We start from the raw sequence: 25869 nt of genomic DNA, 5'->3' as shown, positions 1-25869 counted from the left end.
CTGTTCATCGGTATCCAAGTGACAGCTGACTGGCTGAGATCTAATTGCCTTCAAGTGAGGTCAGCAAAAGGCATTTATTGAAGCTCACTGAACAACAGACGGAAGATGCACAGAAAACCCCTTCTTGAGTTAACACTTAATATGGAAACAATTATGAGTCCACGGGAGTCTCTTCTGGATTGAGAAATAGGTTGTAGCTGTAGAGAGACTTGTTGCGAAAGACAGAAAATAGAAATGGAATATTTTTATTTACAGCTGTCTTCTGAAAACAACAAAAGTAAGTTTTGGGTTTTTTTTGCAATACAATCTGTTGACAGATCTTCCTTAATTTCATGTTGTCAAACGCTATTGAGAGTTTAAATGTTACTTATGGGAATATGAAAGTAGAAATTTGGCTACTATTCAGACAGAGTATGTCTACACGTGCAAAGCTGACAAAGAGGTGGTACTGAAAGTCTCCAGTCTGTCCAGACGTCTAAAACAAGAGAAATGTGGGCAGTTCTCCGGAAAGAGTTTGGTCAACCACAAAAGTGTCAATGATTACAAATGCTTGACTACAAGTATGAGGTGAGCAAATAAAGGAAAAACTAAAGCAGATGTGTAATATTTATTTTAGCATTGCAGCTTAGTCAAAAGCTTATTAATTTATATCTGCCTCTAACACAAGATGATCATCCCAGTTGTTATAGCAACTGTCATCCAAATTAGTCTGTAAAAGAAAACTTGAGTATTTATTGTTTGTTTTTAGACATTGTTCCAGAGTTAGTGTACAACTCCAGCTGTGATCCATGTGTAACAAAGACCATAATAACTTGGTAAAATTGCTCTAAGTGTTATTTTTACTTGCAGCTCTGTTACTGTCAAGAGTGTCATCCCAATCTGTGAATTCAATAGCAACTGGCAGCATTGCATCAAACTCTCTCATTCAGGGTGAAGATTGACCACAACAAAGGATTACAGAAGACAGTTTTCTAAATCTTTAGTGAAAAAAGGGGGAACTATACTTCAAAAACTCCAAGCTAAACAACACCACTTAAGACTTCACTTCCAGACAGAAGCCAGGTCAAGGACCTAGCAGCAATAGCCTGCTTTTTAATTTACATTTCAGTATGTTGTTCGTGAATACCCAGAGAATTGTATTATAATGCGCAAATGGATGCTAAAATGGATCCTGCCAACTCTGCTTTCCAGACTGTACTTTCACATCATTTTTCTAGTGGGCAGTGTGTCTTTAGCTTGCAATGATATGACTCCAGAGCAACTGGCTGCAAATCCGAACTGCTCCAGTCCTGAACGGCACACAAGAAGTTATGACTATATGGAAGGAGGGGATGTACGAGTGAGGAGACTTTTCTGTCGGACACACTGGTACCTGACAATTGATGAAATGGGCAAGATCGAAGGGACAGGCGAGCAAAACAACAGTTACAGTAAGTACCTTATTTTGAGTTAGATAACATTTCTGTATGACAATGGTTTTCAAGTAGTGTATCCATTTTTATACAAAGGTAAAGCACATTATAGTCTCTGCTATTTAAAAAGCACAAGTCTAATAGCATTTTCTACTGTTGGCACGGCTCCTGTGTTAATATGTATCCAGCATGTTGTGAAGCTCATAATAGATTAGTTGTGGATGTTAAGCATTATCAAACAGCAAGCATTCAATAACAACTGGAACACCCTAGCCTGAATGTTTGCAGGGCTTTCTCTCTGGGTATCAGTGTTTTATATATTTCAAATTTGAATATTTAAATCTGACAATCAAAATGCTTTGGTTACAACATGTATGACCTTTTTAAAAAGCACAGTCTTAAGGCCAACAAACTGTGCTACTTGTTGCACACAATTCTGTAAAGTAGAAACTAGAATCTTATCTTGAATGTGTACTACAACTGTAGGTCTATTGGTACACAAGCCTATAAGCACACATTGCAATATTTACTTCCATATTTTAGGGATTATTTAATTTTAAAACCAGACAACAAGAAAAAATATATATATTCTAAAAAGTGCCACTAATAAAACGTTACAAGGTCTTGATAATAACATAATCCTAAAGCCCCTTTCACACTTGCACACTTACCCGGGTCACAATCCCACATAATGTGAAACCAGGTACCTGAGTCGTACCCGTGCTGACCCGGGTCACAGTGACCCACCTCAAGATGTGGGTCGACAGGCTTTGACCCAGGTTGAGTCTGACAAAATATATGACGGCTGTTTGTAAGCAGATGAAATAACAAACAGCCATGCCTGCGTGAAGGTTTCATTCCTGTTTATCTAAAATGACTAATTTCTCCAACATATGTTAACCCTGTAATGCCTAAACATTTTTTCCCAAGATACCATTTCTTGTACAAACCCCCCCAAAAAATTATTGTCGGTTAACAGATAATGCACTGCATATGAAGAATTCTGGCTTGTGAGGCTGGATTTAAATAGTATATATATATATATATATATATATATATATATATATATATATATATAAAAGACAGAGAGAGAGAGAGAGAGAGAGAGAGAGAGAGAGAGAGAGAGAGAGAGAGAGAGAGAGAGAGAGAGAGAGAGAGAGAGAGGTGGCTAAGCATTGTATCTGAAATGGGAATTACAGGGTTAATGAATCTAGTAAAAGTTACAGGTTGTAGCTTTGCCTGGATATTGTGATTCTATGGAATTCCTGACAAAAGACTCAGTTATAAGGACAGGTGTCCCTTTTAAAACAGCATATATTAACAGAATGACAGTTTTAAAGTACAACAGGTGCATAGTGAATGTTCCAGTATTATTTTATATAAATCATGTTTTAACAAATTATCTTATTTATTACAATGCATAGGTATAGGTTACTGTATCTAATAAACCTACAAATGTGTTTTCAAACAGAGATGAACCTTGAATGGTACATCTGAATAATGCAGCTTTAAGTGCATATGACTTGAAATAAAAAAGCAAGTAAAATTATCCACAGTATTTAGGTTGCAGTTTTCCTATGATTTCCCCAAGGCAATACTATGCATTTACCATAGTTTACCATACTTTAATATTGTTTACTATTCTTACTTTACCATGTTTTCAATACACTTTCTTTACACTTTGTTATAAAGCAAATTACCTTTGTACTTACAGCAAAATTATGTGTATGTATATGGTCATAGTTGTATTTACCATGTCATAATCATGTCATTTCCACTGCCAAACCCCAAGTATAGAAATCTTCTTATGCTGTTGTAATTCTTACCCTTTCACATAAACTGGTACCCAGAGGGAAAACAATCACTATATTTTGTCTTCACCACCTGTTTCAAAACATATGGAAGTGAGAGTAAAATATGCTTTTGTATTTGGTTCTCATTCCTCCTGATAATCCTGTATACTCTATGCCTTACTTGCCAGTACTCAATAAAATTGTCACTTTTTAATGCAACAATTTAAACCCGCAGTGTCACAATCTTGTTGAATTTTATAGAAAACAAACAGATTCTTTGGGGGCTGTTTACCACATTCCTCCATGACCAGAAACAACTCTAAGAGATTAAAAAAAAAAAAAAAACACAAAAAAAAAAAAAAACGGTCATTAAAGAGTTACAAAGGGCAGCCCTCTCCCTCGTAACTACCCAACTTTCAACTTAAAAATGTTGCCGTGACAGAATACATATTTAGCGTGGATGGAAAAGTCCCTTGCGTAACAATTGGCGTTGCAAAGCGGGGAAATTGATCCACACAGATGTGGCTGGCAACTGCACGCACAATGCATAAGGAAACACGCAGCAGTGCTTTTGATGAAAGCAGCATGCTGTATGACTGCTTAGTTATTATTCAGGTTTCATATTTCTCAGTTTATATAAACAAAACTTAGTACACATCATGATAAGTTTGGCACAACATTAACAAAATTAATACTTTTAGATGAACTCTACCTGAGTGCAATTTAAAAACAAATGCCCTATAATAAAAACTATATATATATATATATATATATATATATATATATATATATATATATATATATATATATATATATATATATATATATATATTCCCTTAAAAAATATGACCATAGTAAAAGCATAGCAAAGTGTAATAGAGCATAGTGTAAGCATTGTAAAGACCAGGAAGATAGGGTAAAGCATATCATAACATCATGGCAAACCACTGGGTAAATGCATAGCATAATAATGAAAAAGCATGGGAAAACTGCAAAATTACTGTTTATATTTACAGTAGTGAATGTTTCAAGGGTTAACTTAGCTTGCAACATTATTTATAAAATATAATTATAGTAATTGGTTACTATTAATATTTGAAATACAGTATTTTGTATGTATAATAGGCTACATCGTGGACAGCAAAGAAACTAAGACATTACTCAAACCCCACATTTACTTAAAAAATAAATAAATAAATAAATAAATAAATAAATAAATAAATAAAAATAAACAAATAAAAGAAATAAAAAAATATTTTATTCTGACAACTGTGTCTTTTACATTTCATACCTGACTGTAATTGATTACCATTTGCTGGGGTTCCAATCCATCACAGCTAAGTGCATTTTCATCTGGGAACTGTTAAGGCCAACAGTGAGAGTATGTAGAAGGGAAATGGCTCCCAAGTGGCAGCAGGGGGAAGTGCTCTGCTCTCATTAAGCTGATGGGGTGCACTGTTGAGACAGTGCAGAGCAGCGTGTGTGTGTGTGTGTGTTAGCGTGTGGTGCTAGGGTCAGTCTTAAGTTCACAGTTACAGATTTTCAGTCTTTATAAAACTCACAAGTTATCCTGGGACCAACGCAGAGTTAAGCGTTTGCTTTATAACCTTTATTTCACAATTCTGACACTGGGAATCACGGAAGTCTGGATTTTTGCAGTCATCAAGAAATAGATCTTGCAAAAGTAATTTTGTTTTGGCAAGGTACAAAGGTTTCCCCAACAACAAGCTTATTTACACTAGTATTTGTAACTATGAAGCATCAAACACAACATTCCTGAGGCAAGTAAAATGGGTTGAGCTATAAAGCTATTTTACAGAATTCCAGAACAGAATCTATGCGGCATAAAGCAAAAGTAAAGAACAAAAGATGAAACCTGCAAATGTTCAATAAAAGTGTCTGTGTCTATTTTTGTTGCTAAAGAAAGCCAAATAAATTGATTTCTTTATTTCCATGTTTTCACTTACTGTATATAGCTTTAACCCTATCATTTTCAAAATCCTCAACATTCACTGCCAACTGTTTTGCTACATTATCTGTTATTAAATCAACATAAGCCTCATTAAAAAAGTTCAAAAGGCACAGTGATTCTGTTAGTGATTTTAAACATAATATATTATGGCAGTTGTCAGATACATGTACTGAACTGTAAACGTTTCTACATTTACTTAACAGTTTTCTAAAGCAAATCATGTCTGGATTCACAGTCTTTATGAACAGTACAACCATTTGATGGTTGTACACATTTAGCTATTAATATGTAAATGAATAAAATAATTGTACATTTATTGTTGAACATTATTTTTGCTTCAGAGAACTGGGTTCTTTTTTTAATTATTTAATGCTGTTTATAGAGAGTAAAATGGCAATGGTAATCACATCACATTGTGGTAAGACCAGAGGCAGCTGAAATATGCAGACACAGATAATCTTCTGAAAAAGCTAAATTGGCCTACTTTTGTACATTATGTCGTAATTAACTACAGAACATTTTCAAATGCGAATAATTGTTACTGAGGAGACTAGGTGAAAAAAAAAACACTTCTTCAAATTAACTGTTAAGAATAATTACTGTTACAATTTGTAACATTACCTGATTAATTTAAGCATGACATTGTTTGGTATTGTCTCAGAAGCCATACAGAACATTTCAAACACTGCAAACAAAGGCCCCAGACTGTTGACATTTCTCTGCAGAAATCTTTGTTAATTTTCCTGCGATTTTTCTGCAGATTTTGAATGCCTATACCTGTGACTAAGTATGTGTAAATAGGTATTACTGTGAATAGGCTATTATGTATCTGACTTAAGAATTCTGTGTTTATCATCATCAGGATGACATCTGCATACTTGGTAACATATCGTAATCATATTTTATAGTTTCAGCAGAATTCAAGTTATTTGAAATGTAAAATATATTGTGCCCTATCTTTTACAATTTTGAAAGTTTTAAAAAAATCGAATATATTCAGTTGATGTTTCACATACGGTCACTTTCAAATGATGTTGACGTAAACACAGTCTCAACAGTTTTTACTACATCTGTCCAGCCCCCCAGTGGTGTCAGACGAGTAGTCTGCGCATACAAGGATCAGTTGTTCACCGGATTTCTATGTATTTAACAAGAACCAAATCAAAGCAAGGTGGGTTTTGAGTCTACTCAGGGAGGACAGAATTGAGGATCAGCCACAAATTAGTTTACTTAGCCAGAGGCTGATCCAAAATGGTAATATAAATTTGTTCAAGCTGGGGGGAAACCTTATGAAGCTCCCTGAACGGCAGAGCTAACATTTGCAACCCATATGTGAATACTAGCATCTCCTTATATCTACTAAACAGTTGCAGTTGCTGAAACTTAAACAGTCATAAAGTGCCCATTCTGTGATGTGTGTAAAATACCTCTGTTTTAGCTTTGAGTCATCCATCATTGTTCCTACTAAGCTGTATATGATTTAGTGGCACGCTACATTCTCAAAAAATGTTTTAAAAAAAACCGCTGCCAAGATTTTAGCCTAATCATCCAAGATATTATTCACTACATAACTTTGCAAGTGATACATCTAGGAGTAGGATCAAATGTTTCTGTAAGCCATAGACAAAACAAGCTTTATTGCATTTCTCAAAAATTCCTCAAAAGTGAAACAAATGAAGCCATTGTAAAGACAATTGTAGGAGCGGACCTATTGTCAAAAAATATTTATCACCTAGTACATCACAATAAAGACCATATGTGCTGCACACTGTGGAGATGTACTTGTCAAGGAGAACAGGCATTTTGTAGTATTAGTGATTGTAAGGCAAAATAATCGATTTTAAACATGTCCAAACATCTTTATTTAATGCTAGTAGTTCCAGTTTCTTGTAAACAAATGTCTAAGCCCTACTGGGTTTTTCTTTGGACACAAAATATCCATAAAGCTATTTCTTTAAAATAATTCCAACAAACATTTACAAAATTATTAGTCAGATAATAGGAAATATAGAAAATATTAAAATACACTAATATACTGTGTATACCAGCATAAACCTACAATACATTTTAATATACCATTCAAGTTTTGACACATAATAGATGTTTATGAGAGTTCTTTGTCTGACAGCTAATGTCTTGCCATCTCTTATCACAGAACATTGATACTGCAATTTCTCATAATACACTGAAACTGACTTTACTTGAGTACAGCCCTTCAATGAATGCCCAAGTTTGTTATTATCTTATTCTGTTGTATTGCATGCGGTTTCATGTAGGGTCAGTTACTAAGCACCTACCTAACAGCAACACTTATTGGTACCAGAAAAAAAACAAAAACTTGTAAAACTACTATATAGCAACATTTTTCACTTGAAATGTTACCACACTTTTGTTTTCATACATGCAGTGTCACAATACTAGTAAAGGTACAGTATTTTGTTTTAAGAAAGCACATGTTGTATTTTCTTTGAATTGCATGTCAACAACTGTGTTTTATTAGCATATTAGCTTTTGCTTTTGTGGAAGTAATCCATACCATCTGAAATTCTACAGGTTTAACAAGCCAGTAAATGAGAAAATTATTTGTATGCCATTTAGTTTTATGCAAAGCAGACATGCATTGGCTAACATTAATATAAACATGTCTGGATTACTAAATATTTGCATTAACTTAATCATCTAAACTTGTTTTCAAGTATAAGTGTTTATGCTTTTAAATAACAATCTCTTTTGCCTGTTAACAGTAAGGTAACTCAAGTGGTAATGTCACAAAACAAAGGATGGTCAACAATCGTTTGTGTATGACTGAGGAAGACAAAAGCAGCACGCATCTGAAAGGCGTAAAATCTAGCATCAGAAAAGGCAATAACCACGATAGGGGCCTGTAACCATTTCCTGACCAGGCACAGCACAGGCAGCACAGACAGTTCTAGGCCAGTCTGACATGTTGCCCCAACAAGCAATTAAGCGACTTGAAAGGACAACCTAAATCCAGGCCTGCAGGCCAGTCATGGCTTCATAGAATCTGGAAAATAGTATATTTGGTAGTGGATTGAAAATGTCAAACTCATTAGTTAAAACTAGATGAAACAAACTAATGCCCTATGTTATACCTTTGAATATTTTACTGGTTTAGCTGTAAAAAATAATTATTTTTCAACAAAATTGACCAAAAGTCACATGTATCTCTTTTACTCCAAGTGGTTATAAGCAACAGACTATCCATTTTGCAAACTTCACTACATTCATTTGCAGTTTCATTTGGACAGATTTTGTCCTCCATGGTTTCCCAAAAGATATTAAAACGAAACTTTTTAATTTTTTTTGTTTGATTAGATTAGTTTGGAGATTTAAAATAAATACAGAGTATAGTGCAACTATTGAACAGTTTTCTAAACGTTATACTATCACCTGTTAATGTTGACATTTTATTTTATACTTGTATGATCTCAGGTCTCTAAGCCTGACAGTTAAACCATAAAAAACTGTGTCTATTTATTTAATTTGTTCAGAGCTAGAATAGATTTGTACTGTTCCTATACAAAGTTGTGTAAATATTTTAAAGAATCCCATGGATTTGTTTTCTTCACCACGCAATACCTTCTACCAACAGCTCAGTCTGGTTTTAATTTAACAAGGAAACTGGAACATATCAAATAGTACACATGGGAATGATTCAGGTACTTTGACAAAATTACGAGACTAGCACAAGGTTTTCACTTGCACGTAAGACTACAGATCATAACTTTCACGAAGGGTAAACAGCTTCATTACAGATAGTTGAATGTGTATTATTGTGAATCTCTTAGAATCTCTTAGCATGTATTTGATATTTTATCCTTGGAAAACAACATGTTTTAAATTCTGGTTTTCACTTTGTCCCAAACCCAGGAATTCTAGCCTTAGAGAATAATAAAGTTTTGTTTCTGTTTTTTTTAAATCCAAGCTTCACAATTATTTAACACTACTGAGACCTTTGGTCTTAAAATAGGCCATACAAATAGCTATATTCTGAAATGGATGCATACTTAGGTCAGAGTCCAGTCCATGAGCTCATGCAGTGTTGGCAGTGTAAGACACAATTTCATAACTAGAAACTTTTGAAGAGGTCTTGGGATTTAAGTTAACTAAGGTTCCAGAGAAAGTTTAATATGTTAAAAGATATGTCATTTACTACCAGGATTTAAAAGCCATTTCCCATTTACTGAAGGTACATTTTAATTCATCTTTTTAAATAGCAACGTGCAACAGTACTCTTGACCTTATTTTTTAAAGATAAAACTATAGGAAACTAAACAAGTAAAGTAGACGTTTTGGCAAGTTCCTTCTGCTTATTTTTTCTTCTTATGAGTAATCAATTCAAGAAAAGTTCAGTTTAAAAAACAAATGCAAACAAATTAGACATTTTCCTTGATGCAGCAGAATTGGAAATTAATTCACGAATAGCACTTCACAAAGTCTGGAGTATGTAAATACTGTTTTTCAATAACGGTTAAACAATATTGCAACCATATTTTGTTTTTTCAGTGATAACTGAGACCTCAAAATGTGTTACCTTTTATAAACACTAGTAACAATGTCAGCCACCCTTTAAATATTTTTAAATACAACCCAACACAATAAAAGGTTGCAGTTGCTCCCTGGTAAGTACTCTCTTCATGTGATGTGGGTTATATTTACTACACTCTAATCATGTGACCTACAGCATAGGAAGTGATTTGATAGCAGCTATATATACATATATAGCTCTGTATTTGAAAAGAAATCAACATATCCTGAAAATAATAACAAAATACCTTCAGCACAACAGATCAGTCATAGTGTTACCAATGCTAATGAGGTAGGAAATGTATTTTAAAGCCTAACTTAGAACTTGTTTGTGAAATGTTTTTATATACATGTCTTTTTGCAAACTGTACGGGCTAAATTTAATCACTTCATACTTTATATTTCATGGTTCAGAACATAACCAATAGTCTCAGCTTTTCAAGGGTGGGCTCCTTCAGCTATGACCAAAAGTTTTTAGGATTGAGACATCATTATATATATATATATATATATATATATATATATATATATATATATATATATATATATATTATTTAACATCATGTAATCAAAGAAACTACCAAATAATAGTCTATCGGAAGCCAGAACAGTAGTACAGAATTTCATGTTAAATTTCGAAATATCACATTTTTCCATTTTTGTCAGTTTTTCGTTAAGTATATGGAAATTACACAGCAGTATGTAATCCAATATGGTAACGTAACATTATTCCACAGGTTTCATTCGACAGTCATTGGACTGTGTTTATTGTACGTTCTAAGGTTTCAATCTGTATGAAAAGGTGACTGGTACATTTTCCCACAGGCTTCTTTTTAACGTGGTATTTTGTGTCAGAGAATCCCTAAATATACTTACTTCAGTTTACTGTGGCCTCTAATTTGGAAAGTTTCAATTCAGACCATCAGAAAAACTGACAGCTGCACCAAAAAAAAAGTACTGTTGTTTTGTGGGTACAAAGAGTTCAGCTACAGTACAAAAGCTACAAACTAGCGTGCAAAGCAAATGGGAAGGGGCAGCTATTTCTTCCTCAGGGAACAATCTTAAGTCTGCTACCCATATGTGCAATTGCATGAGCTGTGTTTTTTATAATGGCCACCCAAACCATTTAACAGCTTTTAAATAAAACCAGAAGTACCACAAACTGATTAGCAACAGAGACCCCTTCCTGTTTCTATAACCGATAATGACTGCTTAAGCACAGCAACAGTTTAAAGACTATCTTCTGATTCATTGCAGGTATTCTGGAAATAAGGACGGTCTCAGTTGGAATTGTGGCAATCAAAGGGGTAGAAAGTGAATATTTCCTGGCAATGAACAAGTCTGGAAAATTATATGGCAGGGTAAGAATCGTAAGGTGTTCTTTAAAGAGGTTTTCTGACTTATGAGTGAAACTTCCTGTTCTACTTTTCCATTTTAAAATGTATGGAAATAACTTAAACTATATAATGTGAAAGTAACACCATTTTTACAATTTATATTTTAATATTTTAATATTTAGTTTTGGGCAATTCCTTGTATATATGTACAGCAGTCTGAATAATATATATTTTGTAGTCATTTGAAACATACTTTATTTAGTATAATTATAAATATATTGGTAAACATGTATTGGTATTGCTCTTTTAAAATACAAATGTATAACACATAGATATATTTCTTTGTTCTGACTAATCTGATAGTTATAGCATTTACAATTTTTAATGTGATAAGAAAAAGAAAATATATATATTAAAAATGTATATTGTTCTTCTTTTTGTAACACAGAAAACCTGCAATGAGGACTGCAACTTTAAGGAACTGATTCTAGAAAATAATTACAATACATATTCCTCTGCAAAGTGGACTCAAAAGGGCAACGAAATGTATGTTTCCTTGTCAGTCAAAGGTGTAGCGATGAAAGGCAAAAAGACAAAGAAGGAAAACAAAGCAACACATTTCTTACCTATGCCAATAACCTAATTCCACCAACACCAGATTGCTACAGTATACACTACATGTTAATTTCTAGCAACAAAAAAATAATTCTACGCAGTAACAAATGCCTTTATAAAGTAAGCGGGGATAACTACTGAAAAGTGAACAAGCTGGACTTGCATTTTGCGAAGAACTTTTTTTTTTTTTAATGACTGTACAAAAAGTTAGGGAAGACAACACTTCAATGTTTAGAAAAACTTTGATCTTGAAAGTGGCAGATAAAAAAAAAAAGTTGAACAGATGAAAGTTGCTTTTTTGCCTATTTAAGCTGCATTTATGACCTACTATTCTGGCCATTTTTTATATATGTAATTGGCTAGTGCCTTGATTAGTTATTTACATGGCTGCTAAAGTTATTCAAAGGGAAGTGATATAAATGTTATTTAAATTATATACAATTTTGAAGCTGCTGGAGTAACTAATGTTGAATCACAGTTCTAAATAGATGAACAGTACTTTAAGTTTTGGTTGACTGTCCCTTTACATACATTACTAATATAAATAAAAAAAAGAAACATTAGCTTAAAATACAAGGCACTGTATTGATAAGAACTTTTTATTTAAAGCATTCCACTTTCTGTTGTGTTTTTGTTTTGTTTTAATACCTTACCCCCCCCCCCTTCCTCCCCCTCCAAAAACAGTATCTGTGCATGTATCATTTATATAAACAGTGTGATTTTTGTTAGACATTTGCATAAACATTATAGATAGCTCAAATGGATGTCATGACTAGAAAAATTGGACTTGCATTATTAAATAGGCCCATAATAAAATCTCTCATTATCTTGTAGACTTGATTTTAATGGCTGTGCATGACAACATTAGCATGCTAGTAAGTTTGGAATTCATTTAAATAGTCCATTTGCATAGCTCCATGAGAATAGCATACTAAATGCAAACTTTCACGACAAAGGAAAGCTACACGCAAACCTATTTAGTCATGCTATATCTTACTTTCAGATGTAACCTTAGCCACTACCGGAAATGCAGTCTCATACAGTTTACTTCAGATACAATGTTGTTTCTCATTATTAGGAACACTACATTTTCCTTGATGTTAACAAAACACTTAATTTTTGTATACCATGCTTCTTCATAAAACTCCAAACTTTAAAAAAAAAAACATTATAGTCTCTATAGGCAATAACATTAGCATTTGTTCAAGATTGTGTTTGAACTTTATTGTTGTATGTTATTTAAGTTGATGTTATTTATATAAAATTCATATTAAGTTATGTCTGTTTCATATGTTCTTAGTTTTTTTTTTTTTTAAAACAACAACATTGTTTGGTCACAGATATAATACAGAAGTCCTTATAAGCAGGCAGGCACAGAAGCTTGTAAACAATGCTCTTGCCAGTAAACACAGGATGGCAGTCACAAAATGACAGCCCACACAGATTCTTACAGTAGAAGGCAAATAAGGGACATAATAACATGCCATATATACATTTTCACACTTTTCAAAATACAAATAATAGTGTTTCATATAACAGTGCCAACATAAATCCCACTCAAGCTTGTCAAACCCACCCATCAAAATATATATTTTTTGTAAAATAAGCATCATCACCACTGGTAAACTAAATAACAGTGCTGTAAAATGTTATTATCTGATGATGCAATTGTAAAATTTTTGTTTAAATAAGAAATAAAATAACTAAATGCTGTTACATCTATGCAAATTCCTTTGTCTAGCATTATTTATCTAATCATCATGTTGTACTGTACCATAACATTTCTTAACCCAATATACTGCACATTACATATTTTGCTATGTAGCTCCTTTCAAACACCGTTGCATGTTCTGCCAGTTCTGTTGTCAATTCAACACTTGTCTTCTTTATATTCCTTGAGGATATTATCTTCAAGTATTGCTCATCCTTGTTAGACAGTCCTGGGTTTGTCAATTACAGATGATGTTTCTGTGTAGTTGTTGATTATGCTTCGGATACCACACCTTGAAAATCAAGTGATGCGAGCTATTTCACTCAATGTTTTTCCTTCTTTATGCAAGTCAAGGTTGTTAGAATAGTAGAAAACACTAGTGGAGGCTTTGAGTAAATTGTTGATGCTCATAATGCATCAGAGTAGAAAAAGGCAACATGTCTAAGACTTGCACAGCAGTGTGTATATGTGATGAGTTTCCACCACCAGGCAAATCATTTCTGGTGTGTTTCTTATCAATACAGTGCCTTGTATTAGGGTCTTCTGGGGTAAATCTCTTACTTGTCCAGCTAGCTCCAGAGTCAGGTCTATTATCACTGGCACATGCCCATTATGGGCCAGCTGTGTAGATCTTCCATAAACCTTTTGGATCACAGATCACTTAAAGAGGCAACATTAATATGCAATGAGCATACAGTTAAATTGCCTTTAAAAGGGTAATAGCAATATTTACACAAGGTTTTAATTGCCTAAGGTTTACAGTCATATTTTTTCAAGAATTTTCAAATGTTTCAAATGCCCTTTTGAGCACGGAAAAATGATCTTCCCTGGCTTGGAACTGATCATTCTAAGTAAGAAATGTGCTTCTGAACAAGGGTCTCCTCCCAATGGTATTTCTTACTCCGCCCATTTCATTGCAGTCAGTCTCTAAATGGTCTCTATGTATAGTTTACCTGGTCCTTTCTCTCTTATCACTAAGGAAATATGAGGATCAAATTAACCAGAGGTACCTGAGGTTTACATTTTCTATAGTAAGAAACCATATATATATATATATATATATATATATATATATATATATATATATATATATATATATATATATATATATATGCAGATATAACTGCATGACATAAATAGAATGTCTGCACATCCACTGCTATTGTAATATTGAGATAAAAAAGGTTCATATTAGGTACTTTAAGTTACATTGCATGTCTGTCAAATACAAGTATACTGCAGATAAAATACTGGCAAACTGCCTCACACATGGAAAAATAGATACAATAAGAGCTTTACCTTATGGCTGGGTTCACATCTGGCGCAAAGAAAATTGACAGATAAAAAGGCAAAAATTGGAGTGTAAACCTCTGAATCAGTTTGAATGAAAAAATGTCTGAATCAAGGTGAAGTGCTTATTTATGCCAAGTCACGCAAATGCAGTCTTAGCAGATCATTTATAACATGCTCAAAATCTAAATCTAGAGCAGCAGTGTGGAGTAGTGGTTAGGGCTCTGGACTCTTGACCGGAGGGTTGTGGGTTCAATCCCCAGTGGGGGACACTGCTGTTGTACCCTTGAGCAAGGTACTTTACCTAGATTGCTCCAGTAAAAAAAAAAAAAAAACCAACTGTATAAATGGGTAATTGTACGTAAAATAATGTGATATCTGTATAATGTGAAATAATGTATAATGTGATATTTTGTAACAATTGTAAGTCGCCCTGGATAAGGGCGTCTGCTAAGAAATAAATAATAATAATAATAATATTAATAATAATACACAAATTACCATTTCAGCTTTTGTATATATCGAAACTTTCATTATTATTATTATTATTTATTTATTTATTTCTTAGCAGATGCCCTTATCCAGGGCGACTTACAATTGTTACAAGATATCACATTATTTTTACATACAATTACCCATTTATACAGTTGGGTTTTTTACTGGAGCAATCTAGGTAAAGTACCTTGCTCAAGGGTACAGCAGCAGTGTCCCCCACCTGGGATTGAACCCACGATCCTCCGGTCAAGAGTCCAGAGCCCTAACCACTACTCCACACTGCTGCCCATGTGGATTTGTACATTTCAGCGACATGAATGAATGTGCACATCTCCTTATGAGAAGCAGAACAGACACATACAGTATAAAACACATGCTCAGTAAAACATAATTTTCGTTTGTGTTACCCTTCACTGTTTTTTCTTTTTAAATTTACATTACGAAATATTACTCATTAAATATAACAAGAATACCAGTTACATACATCGCCCATCACGACTGTAAAATCTAAATTAGAGCCATCAGAAAATGTTGAGGACTATGACATACTTCAACAGTATATACATAATAGGGAATGGGAATGGGAAAAGCATATTAAAATGACTTATTTACAGTATTTGGAATAACCTCTTGTGTTCTCAACACTCCTGTAAAAATGGAAGCATGGTATACAAACAGTCGGATATACAGACAGAGACATCTCCACGTATCCTTACAATCAAACATTCTCAATGACTAATGCTCAATAATGTTAAAAACAAGTTTCATCACAATTTAATGACGTATTCCAAATGTATGCAAAAATGCAAGTGTGGCAGACAGACAGAATGCCCCTCCCCCATGTAGCCCCAGAATTATATACTCTCAATAAGTTATGCTAAAAAAATGTTAATACCAAGTTGGATACGTTTTTTTCAGATAGATGAAAAGTGTGACACGCACGTACTGTACAGACAAACGACCGCCTCTTCTATATCACAGGTGCCGTGGATTTCTTGTGTGTCTTCAGCTTACAGATGCTCTACTTAGATTTAAAGCATAGAATTCACAGACCTTCCCATGCATATATTTGACCTCATAGCAACAACCCACTATTCTCTTGATAAAACTCTGCTGTCAGAGTTTTAACAGACATTTGGCTCGGATCATAAGTGATTATTTTAATGCTGATATCAGTTCACTTGCTGTAAATCTCCCTCCATGGTTTCAGGTTTTCCTCTGTTTCTGACATTGTTTTAGACAACTAAAATATTTTTTCACAAGAGTATCACACAACCACTTAGTTATCTTATTTTTCAAAAAAAATAAAAGGGAAAACCAAAATGTGCTCAGTGGAACTTGGGGGGGGGGGGGGGGGTATCTATACTACTGCTATCCACCCTGTATTTTCCAATAGGGTATTTACTTTAAACTCACATTTAAGTTTGTGTTTTTGTAGCTAGAAGAAAAATATATATTGACAATAAATTATTTTATTTGAAAATATGCTTGATGTATATTTGTGAACATTTTAAATGTATTTTCTTACCAAATAATTTACAAGATAAGTACAAGACCAAGTCAATGAATCTGTCAAGAAAACCTGGCTTCCTAACCACCCAACCGGGGCTGACACTGCACCAAGCCGAATTTCTCTTTACTTCTCAATATGATATGTTATCATGTTTTATCTACAGATAGAAAACCCCCTTAAGACAGCAATTTGCAATGTAGCAGATTTAAAGGTGACTCCAGTCTCTAAATGTAATGCTGTAATGCTGAAACAATTCCAGTATATATTTGGACACCGAGCTAGAAGATTGCAGCATTCTATAAACATAATGGAGTTTATTTAGCTGCATGTCACAATATGGCAGCAAAACGCCCCACACAATTTTTATTAGATACACAAACTGCCATAAAATGCACTTCCACATCTTAAAATAGTAATATATCAATTTTTCCTAAGGAAAAACTGTAAAACCCACTTTATTACTGGCTTCAAAAAGCATTTTCACAACACAGAAAGCATGGTCACGGGCTATGCTGTACATTTACTTCTTTCAGAAAGGCATGGGATGAGCCAACATTAGTTTCCCACTATGACAAATTATGATATTGTTATGATTTGGGATTCGGTTAGGTGAATGGATTGTATTACTTTATTTTTTTAAAATATTTACAAAAAAAATTAATTGAAGTAAAAAAAAAAATCATAAAATTAACATGACAGGACATATGGTGATAATCAAAGAAGCGCAGTCTGGTGACTTTATTGCCATATTATAGGGAATGACTGGGTTTGCTATGCTCCTTGAATAAGTATTAGGCGGGCCTGATTCAATCTTGGAAAGTCTTGTTTCATTAACATTATGCTCCATATTTGGTACGACAACTGCAGTCAACTGCAATATCTGAAAACACAATATAATCTGCCAATGATGCAATTTACAGAGAATGTTCTTAAAAATAAACATCAGCAGTTCACTGACAACTGAAATACAAAAGAAGTCGAATTCCACACACACTGCCTCGCTGGGGCTGACCTTAGGGGCCCCCAGATGAGGATCTCACGTGCCTTCTGTTGAGGCCACTGTTGAAGTTTTAAAATATATAAATAGAGAGAAAGAGAGAGGAAAAAATAAGAGTGGATTGAAACACATTTTCTCCTGTTGTTCGGAGTTTATTACTACCAATTATTATTTAAGTATTAATATTTATAAAAAATTAAAACTGCATGCTGATTGAGCAGAATTTCAACAGCTTTTCATGACAATATTTGTATTATTGTTACCCTAGAAAACTTTTTGTTGTTTTTTTATGCAGAGCCCAAAAAAATAATTTATACAATAAATAACAGCAGCCTCTGCATTTACTTGATCCCACTGAGTGTCTGATGACCAAGAGAGCAAATGTCATCCGAAGTGACCAAAACTGCGTATATGCAGAGTCTGCTGTTTATTATTTGTTTTTTCAGAGGTGTTTTTAAATGCAGTATGTGAAGGTGCTATTTTGTCAACGCATTCTACTGTGAATTACAAGACAGAACCTTAAATAACAGTACGTCCTTTTATGAAAGGGGCTAACTCTATAATAGGGAGACAAAACCGAAAATTACTTATAAGGTAACAGTATCCTGGGAGACAGTCAGCATGGTTTTAGGAAAGGGAGATTGTGTCTAACTAACCTGCTTGTGAGGCTGCAACCTCGACAATGGATAATTGCAAAGCATATGACACGGTTTATTTCGTTTTCCAGAAAGATTTTGACAAAGTCCCGCATAAAAGATTACTTCTCAAACTGAACACAGTAGGGATTCAAGGAAATGCCTGCACATGGATAAGGGAGTGGTTAACATGTAGAAAACAGAAAGTACTGATTAGAGGAGAAACCTCAAAATGGAGTGAGGTAACCAATGGAGTACCACAGGGATCAGTATTAGGCCCTCTGCTCTTCCTAATCTACATTAATGACTTAGATTCTGGTATAGTAAGCAAACTTGTAATTATTTGCAGACATCACAAAAATAGGAGGAGTGGCAAACACCGTTGCAGCAGCAAAGGTCATTCAAAATGATCTAGACAGCATTCAGAACTAGGAAAACACATGGCAAATGACATTTAATATAGACAAGTGTACGGTACTGCACGCAGACAATAAAAAAGTCCATTATAAATACCATATGGGAGATATTGAAATTGAAGAAGGAATCTATGAAAAAGATCTAGGAGTTTGTTGACTCAGAAATGTCTTCATCTAGAAAATGTGTGGAAGCTATACAAAATGCCAACAAAATGCTCGGATATATATTGAAAAGTATTGAATTTAAATCAAGGGAAGTAATGTTAAAACGTTAAGACCTGATCTAGAATATTGTGTTCAGTTCTGGTCACCTCGCTACAAAAAGGATATTGCTGCTCTAGAAAGAGTGCAAAGAAGAGCGACCAGAATTATTCCTGGTTTAAAAGGCATGTAATATGCAGACAGGCTAAAATAATTTTATCTATTCAGTCTTGAACAAAGAAGACTATGTGGCGATCTGATTCGAGCATTCAAAATTCTAAAAGGTATTGACAATGTCGACCCGGGGGACTTTTTCGACCTGAAAAAAGAAACAAGGACCAGGGGTCACAAAGGGAGATTGGATAAAGGGGCATTCAGAACAGAAAATAGGAGGCACCTTTTCACACAGAGAATTGTGGGAGTCTGGAACGTAATGTTGTTGAAGCCGACACCCTGGGATGCTACAAGAACTTGCTTGATGAGATTCTGGGATCAATAAGCTACTAACAACCAAAAAGAGCAAGATGGGCCGAATGGCCTCCTATCGTTTGTAACCTTTTTTATGTTCTAATATAAAACTCTTAATTGTTAAAATAACAATAATAATATAAGCATAAAAATGGAATAACATTAGCCTACAAATAAAGACTAAGTAGTTGACTGTGGGTACAGTCCATAATTTGCTATAGCTCAACTGCTGGGTGTCATTTACCAAGTACAAATGAATTATATAACAAATACAATAAATACATATTCAGAAGACACACACAATTTAAATTGCATGAAACAATACACAGTGTTCTTTTAGGACACTGCACCAACATAACTGTTACTCTATGTATATCAGAAAAAGTTAATAAAGAAAGGCAACGTTAATCCCAAAGAATGACTAACCTTAGAAAACATTTCCATGTCAAAATGAAATTCCTGAGACCTTTACAACTTTATTCACACAGTAAATGTGTGTACATAGGTGTGAATTACTGAACTGGAAAAAAAAAAATTAAAAAAGAGTCTGGTCTTAGACAGAGTCTGGTCTCTTTATAATGCCAAATTTTGTAGTTCAAAGCAAACTCAAAAGCGAAATTCCAATATTTATGAAATCATGCCGGCTACACATATGTTCAAGATATTGACACATTCTGTAAAATAATATACTTTAAAATGTGATGTATTTTTTATTCTCTACAAGTTAACAGATGTCTTTAAAACAGCAGAAAGGAATCAAGAGAGACACATCTGTTATTGTGCTTAATCGTTCCAGTGTAGATACCAGTAATAATAAACTATAGAAGGCTTCATATAGAACACCTCCAACGATCACAAGAAAGCAGTCTCTAACCAGTTCTTAACAATACATTCTACTAGTTGGTTTATTTCATTCAACAGTAACTAAAAAAGCCTGTAAAATATTTCAACTGAACTGAAACAAAAGTTAACTAGATTTTATAAAACGGACTAATAGTGGTAACTTTTGTATCCATTGGCACCAAATTGATGCACTCAAAATTAGACATGCATACTTTACAAGCTGTGTCTCAGATCTCCCTAGTTATAGTACATCAGTTTTGCCTAATTCTACAACTTTGACATTAAGAGGAAGTATAATATTGCTTGCAAAATCAATCTGTAACTTTAGACAAGGTCCAAAGTGCTCAACCAGTGCCAAATGTGGTGCAAACTGCATTTTGGTGTAAGGACTTTTTTTTATAAATCAGGCACATAGTTAAGGTGAAAAACCAAACCGACATCGATTCCAGACAGATATGACTATCCACACTAACCCTCAGATTGGTCTGAGACCAGTTCAACTCAGGCCTGCTGGAGAGTACAGCTTTCGATAGGACAGTTTTCACAAGATCAGTTCAAATAGGTTCTAGAATGGTTTGCCTTTCCAGCTTCATATTACTTGATTGTTTGGTTCTAGTTTTGTAATAAAAAAATTAAAAAATTGTCTCCTTTCAAAAAATATGAAATATCTAAGACTGTAGGTTATTTGAAAAATGGACTCCATGTTTGTACACAGTAGCTAGTCTGTTATTCAAAAACCATGTATTATAATGACTTAACATCACATATTAGGAACAAAAAGGGTTAACATTTTTATTAAATACCAGATGATGCAGACATATCAGAAATGTAAAGACTGCTATATTAAATGACTGTTATATTGGGATCTGTCATGTTTCTATGGGACTGGGTAACTGTTGCATGGATTACAACACAAAAGCTCAAAACAGAACTGCTGTTTCAGTGTATATCACTTTTCCTTTTAAATTTTCCAGACATTTTGATAAACATGTTTTGACCTTTCTTAGAAAGACCACTTTAGAATTGTTCTCAGAACTACAAACATAATCGAAACCTTGAAAACAACAGATAAGCCTCTTTGATGAATCTCATAATATATTAGGTGTTACACCAAGAAAATGAATACAAACTTTTAAGTGCAAGCCCTATAAGGAAAATAATTTAAGTGCATTGTAAAGCACATATCACTCGATGTCCTATGAGAACAGATGCTGTTCTTAAAACTGCTGTTCACTCATTAAATATGGAAACATTTTTGTTTATATAACAGAACTGAATTATAACATTTTACAGCTTTTTCCAATGCTTTCTTACTAACATTTACAAAGCTTTTTGTTTTTTTTAACCGACCTTTCATAATATAAATAATATTTTTTTTTTTAATTTTCACTAAAGAAATTACTGTGGGTTCTGTTTTTGTCCAACAGCCCTGTAAAAAAACTGCTTTCACATGAAAACGGAAATTCCTGTGCTTCAGACAATTTCAAAGAACAGGTGATCGTCATAAACATGTGGCCTACACCACAGGCTTCTGTACTTTTTATGACCATATGATACTGCTTTCATTATACATAACATTGTTTAGTTTTTTTTGTTTTTTAATAAGTTTGTTGTTTTGAAATACAGTAGCACCCCCATCTGTCTATAAAGAATGATGCAGTGATGTTTAATTCTGTCCTCAATTGTTTTGCTATAGGGATTAAGATAAACTTCTGCTCAGGAATTGAGTACACCTTTTATCAATACTAATATTAACACATTTCGTTCTGATTTTAACAAAAAAAGATTAAGACAAAAGTTTGTGGGCATCACTTACAACCACTTGAGATTGATCTGGTCGTGGGCACTTTTTCCATCTCTCGAGCTCTGGCAACTAATTGGTATAACCACTTCAGATTCCATTACTTCCAAATAAATGGCAAAGGTTTTATCCCTAAGAAATGCAAAAAAAGAAACATGCAAACCTAAAGCATTAGTTTTTAAATGAAATACTGAAAGGTGATTTTGAAGTTGCCTAACCTTATACTGTATAACGATAATTAACATAAACATGAAAATACATATAAGTCCCGCCTGCAAGAAGGTCTATTGGAATGAGAAAGATTTAGCCTTTGTCCCTCCCACTAGCACTGCCCACTACATCTGAACAAGTTCTCTATGATATGTGGTCAAATAGAAAGCATTATATAAAGTGACATCTAAAAACATCAATATCATTTGGTCCACACTGTACGATCATTTGCACAAATGCAAATACAACTCACACAACATTGTGTTCATTGTAGCAAAAACGAATAATCTTACAAAATATGGAAATATCAAAGCTACAACGAATTTGTATTTGTCAGGAAGATTACATATAGTCTTGTATGTCAACTAATAACTGATCAAAAAGAGTTGACTCAAGATTTAAGAAACATTTCAATACAGCACAGAAAACATACCTGAAACCCAAAGGCAAATCAGGTCAGTCAGTTCAGTTTTAAAATCGTCACCAAAGTGATTGTGGGACATTGAAAATGCTTCATAGAATGCAGAGAAAATGGCCTGAGCTAAACAATCAGCATATACCTTGAACAAAAAATAAAACACAAGTTGTTTAGTCTGACAGAATCAAATTAACAAATGTGAGCATTTTTCCCTACAAACTGTATGAACAGAGATGCTGTTTTGCTTTACTGTATTATAGTTGATCAACAATAATTCTAGACTGAAAAGACACATTCCATTTTAAACTATTCCATTTAGCTCAAATCTCATTGTACTCAACTGTAAGCATTCCCATACAGGTTGTGTGTTAAAATATTAACACAATATTGAATTTGTATTTAATGTAAAAGGGATACAAAGCTGTCAGCAATTTGATTGAACAGAAGGTCCTGATCTTTTTGATTTGACTTTAAGAGGAAAGATGATGTCAGTTACATACCATTTACTGTCAATTAGATCAACAAAGAGGGCCATTACTTTGAAAAACACAGTCATCATCATCACAATAGACCCTTCAATAGCCATTAAAATGATGGTGTGTGTACTAACTAACGCCCTGGTGCTGGTAATATTCATCCAAATATGTAACTATAAAACAGCTTTTGAAATTGTAAGCAATGTATGTATCTATTACTTAATATGATTCAAAGAGTTACTGCAAATAAAAAATGTAAAAAAGTTTCTATAATATAGTTTACCTTGAACTTATGAAGGAAGTACCACCAAAATCCATCCTTAAAGACTGCAACAGATGCTTCAGACAGGAAGAACGTTTTCCAAATCTTTAAAAAGGCAGCCTGAGGACACAAATGCTGTATTTAGTTTATTTAATTTCTTTTGTAAATAACTACTGTAGTAATATAAATCTAATGGGTTAACTGCCACTAACAGATGATTTTTGAGTGTACATTTTACAGTGGTAATGTTTTGATCTAACTGGTTTTCAGTCAGGTTGTGGACCTTGGCTGTATCTGACTTTCTACCAAGTTTCAGGTTGTTATTTGAAAATTTGTAAATACAGTAACTATGTAGGTAACGGACAACAGACAAATAATACATGGTCATAAAAATGAGCAATTCCAGCCTGCCTGATTTAATGTTTTATCATTAACTATTATGTAATTATATATTATATATATATTTTTTTATTCAGTAGTCGCCAATTGTTTTTATCATTTTTTCTCCCAATATGGAATAGCCAATTATTTTTAGGCTCACCGCCACCACCCCCGCGCTGACTCGGGAGCGGTGAAGACGAAAACACGCTGTCCTCCGAAGCGTGTGCCGTCAGCCCACCGCTTCTTTATCACACTGCAGGCCCACCATGCAGCCACCTCAGAGCTACAGCGTCGGAGGACAACGCAGCTCTGGGCAGCTTACAGGCAAGCCTACCTGTTTATTGCCTCAATAAAACAGGGGGGAAATCCTCTTTGCTCAAACTCATGTCTACCCCTAAAAATGTAAATATCATATATACAATAACAAAAGACAGGGACAGGACACATTTGTTACACGTGTATGCTTGGCATGCAAGTGTGCATGCAGTCATGTTCCATTAAAACAGTAAAAAAGCTTTACCATCACAGAAACAAAATACAGCAAAAATCTGCTTTATATCCCACTGAAACCATCTGGCTTTAGACAGATGACAGGAAATTAACATTTGCCACAATAAATAAACATAACACTCCTTCAATACACAGGAATTCCAGAAAAAATACAGAATGCATGTTCTAAATAGTAGTAGACACAGTATTTGTTCATCTGTGAAAATTATGGTTTTGGCACCTACACTAAATGTAGGTTTGAAATTCATGGAGTCTACATGGGCTGTCTATCTAGCACATCTCATAATCACCAAAATTCATCTCAAAACTTATTTTTGGAATTAAAACATTACTCACTCTGTTACATTTTAAAAGGTGGGCTTTTTTCGTTTTTTAAGAACTTTCATAATTCTACAGTTTTACAAGTAGTTCTGTGTCTTTTCAGAATAAATGTTATGTAACATTTTAATATTGTTTTACTATGGTGAAACATACTTGTGATTTTGGACAATATTTTGTAGCAATTGCAACTTCTTTTATAAAGGGGAAAAAAAACTGGTTACTGTTAAGGGATCTTGAACTTAGCAAGATTTATAAACAAAAATATATCTTTCCAAATTGTAATCATACTCTCTACTTCTTGATTTTAAGAAAAAAAAAAAGATAAGTTAAACACAGTACAATACATCAGGTAAAATATCTTCTGAGTTTTTATTGCATTCCTATTTTAATGCAATATCTTTAATCCCATCAACTGTCAAAATGAAGACCAAAGCCAAGAAGTATAATTCATAATGTTACGAGTAAGCATATTCACTTAAAACTTGAGAGTAATATGTTGGCAAATTGCAGGGCCTTCATTTATCATCAGGCTCAAAGGCCAAGCTGATTCTTACTTTTTGCACTAGGGTCTGCCAGATGGCTATTGAGAAGCCTGTTGATTCATAACATACAGTAATGCGAGGTAAGATTAATTTAGTGAAACGAGTGGGAAGAAGACAACCTTGCTAAACTGAACCTCCAAAGAAGCATAAAACAAGAATGCAATATTTGAAAAGCCAGACATTACTGTCTGATGAACAGTCAAAATGCTATAGCAAGAAGGACATTACCGGTATATCATTTTAAAAAGCGAGAAGCATGGAAATTAGCTTGAAAGCAGTTTGTGTTTATTGCTGTGGTTATGATTGTTTTACAATAGAAGTCAATGACAAATCCCCCCCCCCCCCCCCCAATAAAAAATACTATGCATGTAGGACAATTGATTTATTAAATAGCATGCGTTATGATAGACTGATATGTATGTTTATTCATACATTTAAAATCTCTTTCAACGTAGGCCAAATTGCAGAACAGTTAAACTGGCTCTGAATAATTAATCATTATATTAGTCAGTGCATTTACCAAATATTTAGATTTCAAGTTCTTTCAGGGACTTTCAATACAAATTAAATATTGTGTTAATAATTTCACACACAACACTTATGGGAATGCTTACTGCAGTTTATCATCCTCACCTTGATGAAATGAAAACCAATACATTAAGGGGGTGACGTAAGGATACACGCAAAGTGAAATCGTGTTTC

General features: G+C 33.8%; 2 protein-coding genes across 9 annotated transcripts in view; one reads left to right on the top strand and one right to left on the bottom strand.

The window, feature by feature from the left end:
- The window catches only part of LOC117428102 (protein FAM227B-like), a 40783-nt gene that overhangs the window by 13627 nt on the left and 1287 nt on the right, over nucleotides 1–25869 (bottom strand). For 5 of the 6 annotated variants that reach the window (XR_009308044.1, XR_009308043.1, XR_009308042.1 and 2 more), the window contains exons 3-5: nucleotides 23435–23533; nucleotides 22691–22817; nucleotides 22063–22179 (exon numbers count right to left, since the gene is read on the bottom strand). Coding sequence is in view for 2 of the 6 variants with exons in the window: in XM_034901936.2 (XP_034757827.1) it covers nucleotides 22148–22179; nucleotides 22691–22817; nucleotides 23435–23533 (258 nt within the window). In the remaining 4 variants the exon portion in view is untranslated. Of the gene's footprint in view, nucleotides 1–12947; nucleotides 13681–22062; nucleotides 22180–22690; nucleotides 22818–23434; nucleotides 23534–25869 lie in introns of those variants that run through there. The other variant, XM_058995116.1, reaches the window with a different exon arrangement.
- On the top strand, nucleotides 61–13413 carry LOC117429484 (fibroblast growth factor 7). Of its 3 annotated transcripts, none has more exons than XM_034049004.3 (4): nucleotides 61–277; nucleotides 850–1430; nucleotides 10983–11086; nucleotides 11511–13413. In XM_034049004.3, exons 2-4 carry the CDS (start codon nucleotides 1145–1147, stop codon nucleotides 11703–11705), a joined length of 585 nt encoding a protein of 194 aa, XP_033904895.1. In that variant the 5' UTR covers nucleotides 61–277; nucleotides 850–1144; the 3' UTR covers nucleotides 11706–13413. The 3 variants fall into 3 exon arrangements, with proteins under 3 accessions (XP_033904895.1, XP_033904897.1, XP_058851098.1); XM_034049006.3 differs by lacking the exon at nucleotides 61–277 and adding an exon at nucleotides 311–567; XM_058995115.1 differs by lacking the exon at nucleotides 61–277 and having other exon boundaries at nucleotides 577–1430.

The sequence above is a fragment of the Acipenser ruthenus genome, chromosome 21 (genome assembly GCF_902713425.1).
Source record: "Acipenser ruthenus chromosome 21, fAciRut3.2 maternal haplotype, whole genome shotgun sequence".
Classification (NCBI taxonomy): Eukaryota; Metazoa; Chordata; class Actinopteri; order Acipenseriformes; family Acipenseridae; genus Acipenser; species Acipenser ruthenus.
Note: the sequence above shows the minus strand (reverse complement) of the source record. Positions and strands in the feature narration are given on the sequence as shown.